General features: G+C 33.1%; 1 protein-coding gene across 1 annotated transcript in view; it reads left to right on the forward strand.

The window, feature by feature from the left end:
• Nucleotides 1-8,260, forward strand: part of LOC126750664 (ubiquitin carboxyl-terminal hydrolase 30 homolog) — a 30,939-nt gene that overhangs the window by 14,374 nt on the left and 8,305 nt on the right. The window contains exon 7 of the mRNA XM_050460342.1: nt 8,066-8,256. Within this exon, the coding sequence (XP_050316299.1) occupies nt 8,066-8,256 (191 nt within the window). The remainder of the gene's footprint in view (nt 1-8,065; nt 8,257-8,260) is intronic.

The following is an 8,260-nucleotide window of genomic DNA, read 5'->3' on the forward strand; positions in this document are numbered from 1 at the left end:
GACGACAAAACAACCCGTGAAGAAAGAAGAACTGCTTCCAGATTTGCACCAGTGGAAAATATTTGGAACGAATTTATAACTACGTGTAGAAGTTCATATAAACCAGGGTCTTACTTCACTATTGACGAACAGTTGGATTTCGTGGCAACTGTTCGTTCAGAATGTATATACCTAACAAACCTGCCAATTATGGTATAAAGCTTGTTTTCTTATGTGACGTTTCGACAAAATATTTGATCGACGCATCTCCCTACATCGGAAAGTCTACCCAAACTAATGGTCTTCCATTAGCGGAATATTGTAGAAACCTTGACAAAATCCATCCATGGATCAAACAGAAATGTGACGATGGATAACTGGTTTACCAGTATGCCTCTTGCCGAAAAGTTGCTAAAAGATCAATACAAACTGACTGTAGTGGGCACTTTGAGGAAAAATAAGCGGGAAGTTCCAGCAGAACTTATAGAAAATACCAAAGACAGGAAAGTACTCACGTCAATGTTTGGATATTCTGAAAAAGCAACAATAGTCTCGTATAAGTCTAAGAGCAATAAATATGTTTTATTGCTATCAACTATGCACGAAACAGGAGCTATCAATTCAACAACAGGTAAACCAGAAATAATTCACACATACAACTCAACAAAAGGAGCTGTAGATACCTTTGATCAGATGTGTCAAAATATGAATTGCAATCGCAAGACCAAAAGATGGCCTATGTGTATTTTTTATAATATCCTAAACATGGCCTGTATAAATTCATTTGTTATTTATAACCACAATGTTATAGTACATGGTTGTAAACCAGTGCAAAGGAATCAGTACATGAAGGATTTGCATATGGGATTAACACAGCCCTGGCAACAGTCTCGTTTGATGCAAAACCCACGTTTTAGTCGAGGTCTACGGTCTATAATCGAAACAGTATTGGAAGAAGAACATCCAGAACCGCAACAAGATGAGGGACTTGAAGTAACTCAAAAAGGACGCCGAACGTATTGCCATATGTGTCCGTCTTCAAAAAGGAGTATGACCACAACGTACTGTTTAAAATGCAAGAAAGCCATATGCGGACGACACCAAAAGAAAGTGTGCACTAAGTGCATCTGATAATATAAAAAAAAACTTTGAGTTTTAAGTTTTTAAAGTTGATTATTTTTATTATTATAAAAATGCATGTATTTAAGTTGTTTTTATTTGAATATTATATTTCAGTTTAAATAAAAATAACATAGTTTTATTTAAAATTAAGTAAATTTACTTTTCAATAAGGAAAAGTGGATCTAAAAACATAATACGTAAAATTTACGTATCGATACCAATAACGTATGCAAAAATATCGATACCGTTCTGGGGAGGAAATAACGGAAATCGAGAGTCAACCGATTTCAGTAAGAATAAAAAATAAGAACGAGAGACGTAACCAATATTATGAAAGGCGAAGAGCAACTGACTTCTATTTTAACCCCCTTAATAGCCAAAAATAAATCCCAGACACGTTAAAAATCGTATGATGGTTTCCAAGAAGTATAATGAATTATGATTTTGTTAGGGTTAAAGTTGGCCCATAAGAAATTAATTGTCTTAGTGGTCGGTTATCAGCCGGCTTATAAATTGGAAATCCAAACAAATAGTATATCTGGTTTAGAGAGGAAGGTGTCTTTCCTGCAAGAGGTTTGGATAGTCAATTATACTTAAATAAATATATATTATGCCATTAGCAAAAACAAGAGAAATTCTTTCCATAAAATTCTTATATAACCTTATTCATGACAAGATTGACTGTCTCACCCTTTTGGCTAGATTAAATTTTCGGGTACCAAGAATAAACTCTAGGCATTTTAGATTATTTTATGTAAATCCCGCCAGGACTAATATTTTGTTTAAATCCCCTATTAATATAATGTGTCAGAATTATATAAATAATCATTTACATGAACGTTGCGATATTTTTGTTGACAGTTTAAGGTCCATTATAGACAGTATAAAGTAGATAGGTGATGCAGAATCTTTCTAGTATGTATATAGATAGTCTGTTTAAGTACCGTCAAATGGGGAAACATTAACCCTTTGCGGACAACTTTGGCCCACATTAAGAAAAAAGATTATTTTAAAAATAGCTCCAAAAAAGTAAATAACAACTCTATTGTGTAAACTCCAGTCGATAGAGGGCAATATTGTAGTTTCACAGCGTCGCGACGGCGTCCACGTGTTTTTCAATCGAAAGATGATCTTCAAGCCGCAATGCCGATTTTTATTCAATAACTGACGCATTAAAACTTTGATCGGCACCAATTCTTTGATGTTAGGTACAAAGATCTTAAGTCACTTTTTGACGAAATCCCGAAAAATGTTGGTCTTAAGTCAACATTTTTTGCTCGTTCTGGTGATATTGGAGACTTCAGTCGTACCGTTTTTATTTAGGCCCCATAAATTGGTACAAAAGACTTTTCTCAAGAAAAAAAAATTTCTCGTCTGGTAATAGAGTCTTAAGTTTACATAAGACCTTCATACCAAAACATTGTAAAAGGAAAGTAGTGTCATAATGACTTAAGTCAATTTAAGTCCTTTATATCAAAACGTTATTTTTAAATTTAAAATTGCATTGCTGACTTAAGACTTTCGTATTAATTTATCATTATTATGTATGTGTAGATGGTTAGAAGTTTGTGTGTAGTCGTTGTTTGTTTATCGTAGAAAATCGTTGAGTTAACATGAGTGCAAGAAGTAAACTTATTTTGCAATTGGCAAGAAAATGTGAAGAAACAGGTAAATATGATTGTTATAATTTTTAAAATTGTCTTATGTTTATTATTGGTAAAGTATTTTAATACGACAAAACATAACCTCATTATAAATTTAAAAAAATATAAATTATTAATTCCAGTTATTTCACACTCCCATACACCTAATAAATAATGCCTAATACTGATCACCCAAGTTACAAAATTTTAATGCCTTCTCCAATTGTTAATTCGGATTTTTCAAATATTTTGGACTTTGATGAGAATTTTTTGGGTGAAAATTATATACAGTTGGCTACAGCAAGTAATAAAGGTGAATGCTTTTAAAACGGTACAGTAAAAGAACTATTTTTGCTTGTAATTTTATCGTGTATGTTACTGACTAATTTTACATTTCTAGTTATCGGCGATACAATAAATAAAAGTTTAGCTGTGTCGCTAACAGAAGATCAGATCCCAGATATAGGGTCTGTAACATCATCGACAGCCCCTTCACTGACGGCAGATTTGACAGCTATCTTAAATTCAGATGACAGTTATGCAGATAAGGACTATTTACCTGGACAATCTGAAAGTGAAAGCAGTGACGATAACATTGATTTATTGTCCATTCAGCGAAAAATAAGTCGATCAAAGGCTAATATTTCCTCTACTAATATTCAAAGTAGTATGTTAAGTTTTTAGATCATTATATTTTTTAAATTTTAGAATCACAAGAATATATATGCATATAATATTGCAAATCTAATTAATTCCAAAGATTCCCAAGTAGGTCGTAAAAGAAAACGCGACTCTTCAAAAAACAGAGAAGTAACTTACGAATATTTTTTTTGAAATAAATGGAAAAAGAATATCTGTATGCAAAGATTGTTTTTGTAAGACTTTATATGAAAAGGAAAAGTTTATAAAAGTGGTTTAAAAAAACAAAATGCAAAGCACTTCTGGCATTACTGTTGAAGATCAAAGAGATATAACACCTTCCGTAAATAAAACATCTGAACAGGAATTAAATGAAGTGCGTACACATATTAAATCGTTCCTTTTCACGAGAGTCATTATACAAGACGTACAAATGATAAAAGGTACCTACCATCGCACCTAAATCTGCGAATTATTTACGATCTGTACAAAGAAGGAAGGCAAAATCCCGTGGGAAGAACGATATATGAAAAAGAATTCCACAAATTAAAACTATCGTTTAAAAAGCCATATGTTGATACCTGCTATAAATGCGACACTCTTAGTATGCAAATACAGGTTGCTTCTAAATCAGGAAATAAAGAAGATGAAATTCGTTTACAAAAGGAACTGGAATTGCATCACAACCAAGCTAATGCTGCATTCGAAGCAAAAACTAAAGATAAGACGGAAGCTAAAATAAATCCCCATAAAAAATGCTTTAGTTTTGATCTCCAGCAGTGCCTTCCAACACCCTGTATAACTTCTTCAGTAGCATTCTATAGAGGTCAGCTCTGGACGTATAATTTAACAGTGCATGATGGCAATGGAGAATCGACATGTGGCATGAAGCATTGGCTGCTCGGGGAGGTAATGAAATTGCTTCCTACTTGTACACTCACATTAAAAATTTGCCCAATGATGTAAATAATATAACTTTTTACTCCGACACATGTGATGGACAAAATCGAAACAGTCATGTCGCTGCTATGTTTATAAAGGCTCAAAGTGAAAATCCCAATTTAACGATAAACCACAAGTTCTTAATATCTGGGCATACACATATGGAATGTGATGTTGATCATTCCATGATAGAAAAGCGAAAAAGAAAATGGAAGTTCCAGTTTTTCATCCACACGATTGGTACCAGTTGGTGAGAACAACTGGAAGAAAAAGACAATTTAAAGTCCATGAAATGGAGCAAAATGAATTCTTGGATTTTTCCGGGTTATTAAAATCAGTAATGGTCAACAGAAAGAAAAATATATTAGGCGAACAGTTTTATTGGCATAATGTGCAATGGCTACAATATAATAATGGCGGTATGGTACGTTACAAAAGTTCTATATCTGATAGTAAATATTTTAAAATTATAAGATTTCTGAGACGGGGCAAAAGTCAAAACCTAAAAGATTTAGTAGTTAAGGAACTGTATACTAAAGGGTTACTTTCAATATCAAAAGAGAAAAAGAAAGGCTTGTGTTGAAATTGAAATACAGTTTTGTAGATAATGAATAGTATTTGATCTAAAAAAGAATTAAATACTCTGACTAATATCAAAAACTTCAGGCTTTAAATTAATAATCGGATTTACAGCACTTTTTTAAATTTTCGAATTCGTTTTCTGAAAAACTATATTTTTTGACTTAAGCCCCTATTACCTAACATCAAAGAATTGTTAGAAAAGTTCTAGTATCTCGGTAAGTATATTGGCGTTATAGTTGACTATAAAATAGAGCGTAAACATATTTTTTAGTTATATTATTAACTCTCCTTTTGTTGTTGTCCTGGATAATATGATTTAGGGTAACTTTGGACCATATTTAGGGGTAACATCAACTAGCAACAAATATTTTACATTCATATTTTTTTTCAGGAAGGTTAGTAATGCCTCGACACCCAAAAAAAAGGCCTTGGGTCACGATCCTATGCAAATTATACGTCTGAAAAACTGGAAGAATGTTTACAAGAAATAAGATCAGGTCGAATGTCTCAACGAATTGCTGCCGCAACTTGGGGCAGCAATTCGTGGGATTGCATTCAATGGGATTCCTAGATCTACAATCAAAAATAAACTAAAAGGCAAACACTCCAAAACTATTGGCCGATCTCGAGTCTTTTCAGATGCGGAAGAAGCTGCTTTTGAACAACATCTTATCAAGTTAGCAGATTTCGGTTTTCCTGTAGTTGCAATGGACTTTCGGATGGCTGTTAAAGCTTATTTAGACAAAAAAGGATCCCGTATTTCATTGTTCAAAGATAATATGCCAGGATATGAGTGGACAAAATCTTACTTGCTGCGTCCTGAAAACTTAGCCCAACGAATTAGTTCCAATATAAAAAGAGTTCTGAAGCGGCATTGAATGACTATATGGAAAACTTGGCAGTTGCTTTAGAAAACATTCCACCCTCTCGAATATGGAATTGCGATGAGACCAATCTTAGTGACGACCCAAGAAACAAAAAAGTCATTTGTAAAAGAGGGGCTAAGTATTTTAAAAAAATATGCAATTTTAGCAAAAATGCCACTTCTGTTATGTTTTGTGGCAATGTAGAAGGAAAATGCCTTGCTCCTTATGTTGTATACAAGGCCGAGCATCTCTGGACTACTTGGACAGAAAATGGCTCCCCAAGAAGTCGCTACAACCGCTCCAAGAGTGGGTGGTTTGACGGACCTACATTTGAAGATTGGTTTGTTTATGTAAGTGAGAAAAGAATATGGACCCGTTCTTTTATTAGGTGATAACCTCTCGTCGCATATTAGCGAAAGGGTTTTTCAACTATGTGAGCAGAATAATATAAGATTTGTATGTTTGCCGCCAAACACAACTCACCTCACCCAACCATTGGATGTGACATTTTTTGCCTCACTAAAAAGAGCTTGGCGAAATATTTTAACCAAGTGGAAAGAGTCAAAATCTGGTTCCAGATTTTCAAGTATTCCCAAGGATTTGTTTCCACCCATATTAAAAGAACTAATTCAAAATCTAGAAATAGATAAAAGCCAGAATCTAATTTCTGGTTTTAAAAAATGTTGCATTTATCCTTTAAATAAGCAAATGTTACTTGATCGCCTACCAAAAAACTTGACTGAAGTGAATAAAGACATGATGGGTTTAGCTTTTTTCGAACAGATAGAGGCAAAACGTGCAGAATATTTGGGAACTGAAAATAGGACGAAGCAGAGAAGAAAAAAATTGCAAGTTCCTGCTGGGAAAAGCATAAGTTCGAGTGACCTAATAAGCCCAGATACCAAGCCTAAATCTTCAAAACAAAAATCCGCTAAGCCAAGACGAAATTTATCTTCAAACTCTTCTCAGAGCTCTTTAAATGAAAATGATTTAGAATCTGATTATCGAAGCGATTTATTTTCTGATTTGATTGAAGGCGAGAATAATGATGTTGTTCAAAATCCTGATATTGAGAGACCAAGTCGTGTTAATTTAAATATAGGCGATTTTGTGTTGGTAACGTTTGATGCCAACGAATATCCTGGCAAAATTATCAAGATTTCAAAAAAAGGACCTAGAGTAGATGGTATGGAAAAGGGAATTAAATTTTGGAGGTGGCTAGAAAAAAAGGACGAATTTTTGTACAATTGGGAAGAAATCAGTACAAAGTTTCAGAAATTGACAATTTTGTTGACAAATAAGTGTAATTTTTAGTATAGATGTCGGATATTTTTGCAAAGCATTAGGATAAAATGTTTTTGATATTTTGTCCCTTATTATAACAAATGTGTTGATTATCTGCAATAAATTTCATTAAAATAAATTTTGCATTTTTTCTGTTTATTATCTGTTTGAAAAACCGCCAGTATTTTTTCTTAAGCTTTTATTTACCTTAAAATCAATTTAACTCCCTACGTTTCAGTGTAGCATTAACCCAAGACCTAATTAGCATGCACGGGACAAAGTCTCCCCATTTCACTTTGGCCCACTTGAAAAAAAATTTTTTTTTGATAAACAATTTATTATACATGCAGACTGAAGTACAAAATCTATGGGAACATCCATTATGATGCATAAATAAAAATTACATACCATAGAGTTTAACAAGTATTTTATTATAAGCCAAATAATAAAAAATGGGCCAATGGTTCCCCATTTTACGGTACATAGAATGTTAAGCATTTTTATTTTCCATTTTTATACATATTGTGTTATTAAGTACAAACTTCAACATATTTTTATTGTTTATTTTTTTTATTCTTTCCTGTAATTGGATAACAAACCTGTTGGAAATAAATGCCTTTTTTTATAACCTAGATTGCTTCTAATTGTCCGTATAACAACATCCAGATGCTAACCTAGAACAGAGCTTCTCAATGTGATTTTCAAACTTTAATCTAGTGTTGTTTTAGTAAAACTAAGAATTTCTTAAAATTATTACTAACAACGATTTGTGAACCCAACAAAACATCTAAAATACATAATACTTATAACAAAATATTGGTTTTTGAAACATTAAACAATAATTTGCTATCACACCATATTTCGGACTGTCATATGACCTAATAAAGAACCTGTAACTGATTGTCTTTTATATTTAGAAAAATATAATATGGATTTATCGTTATTCAAATATTCATTCATTCCCATATTAAAAACGTAAATTTGATTGCTAACACTGTTTTTTTTCAGGCTTATACGAGTACGAGTGAGGGTGGTAGTCCCCTTTCTAGCAGCACCCCCTTGTCTTGGACAGGAGCGACTTTGACCGAGATGTCCAATGAATTGAGAAACGTGTATCAGTTGGCAGCGGTCGTTGTACACACCGGAGACGCCTACTCCGGACATTTTGTTACTTATAGGAGAGGACATCATAATAATCGGTAT

The sequence above is a fragment of the Anthonomus grandis genome, chromosome 1, assembly GCF_022605725.1.
Source record: "Anthonomus grandis grandis chromosome 1, icAntGran1.3, whole genome shotgun sequence".
Taxonomy (NCBI): Eukaryota; Metazoa; Arthropoda; class Insecta; order Coleoptera; family Curculionidae; genus Anthonomus; species Anthonomus grandis.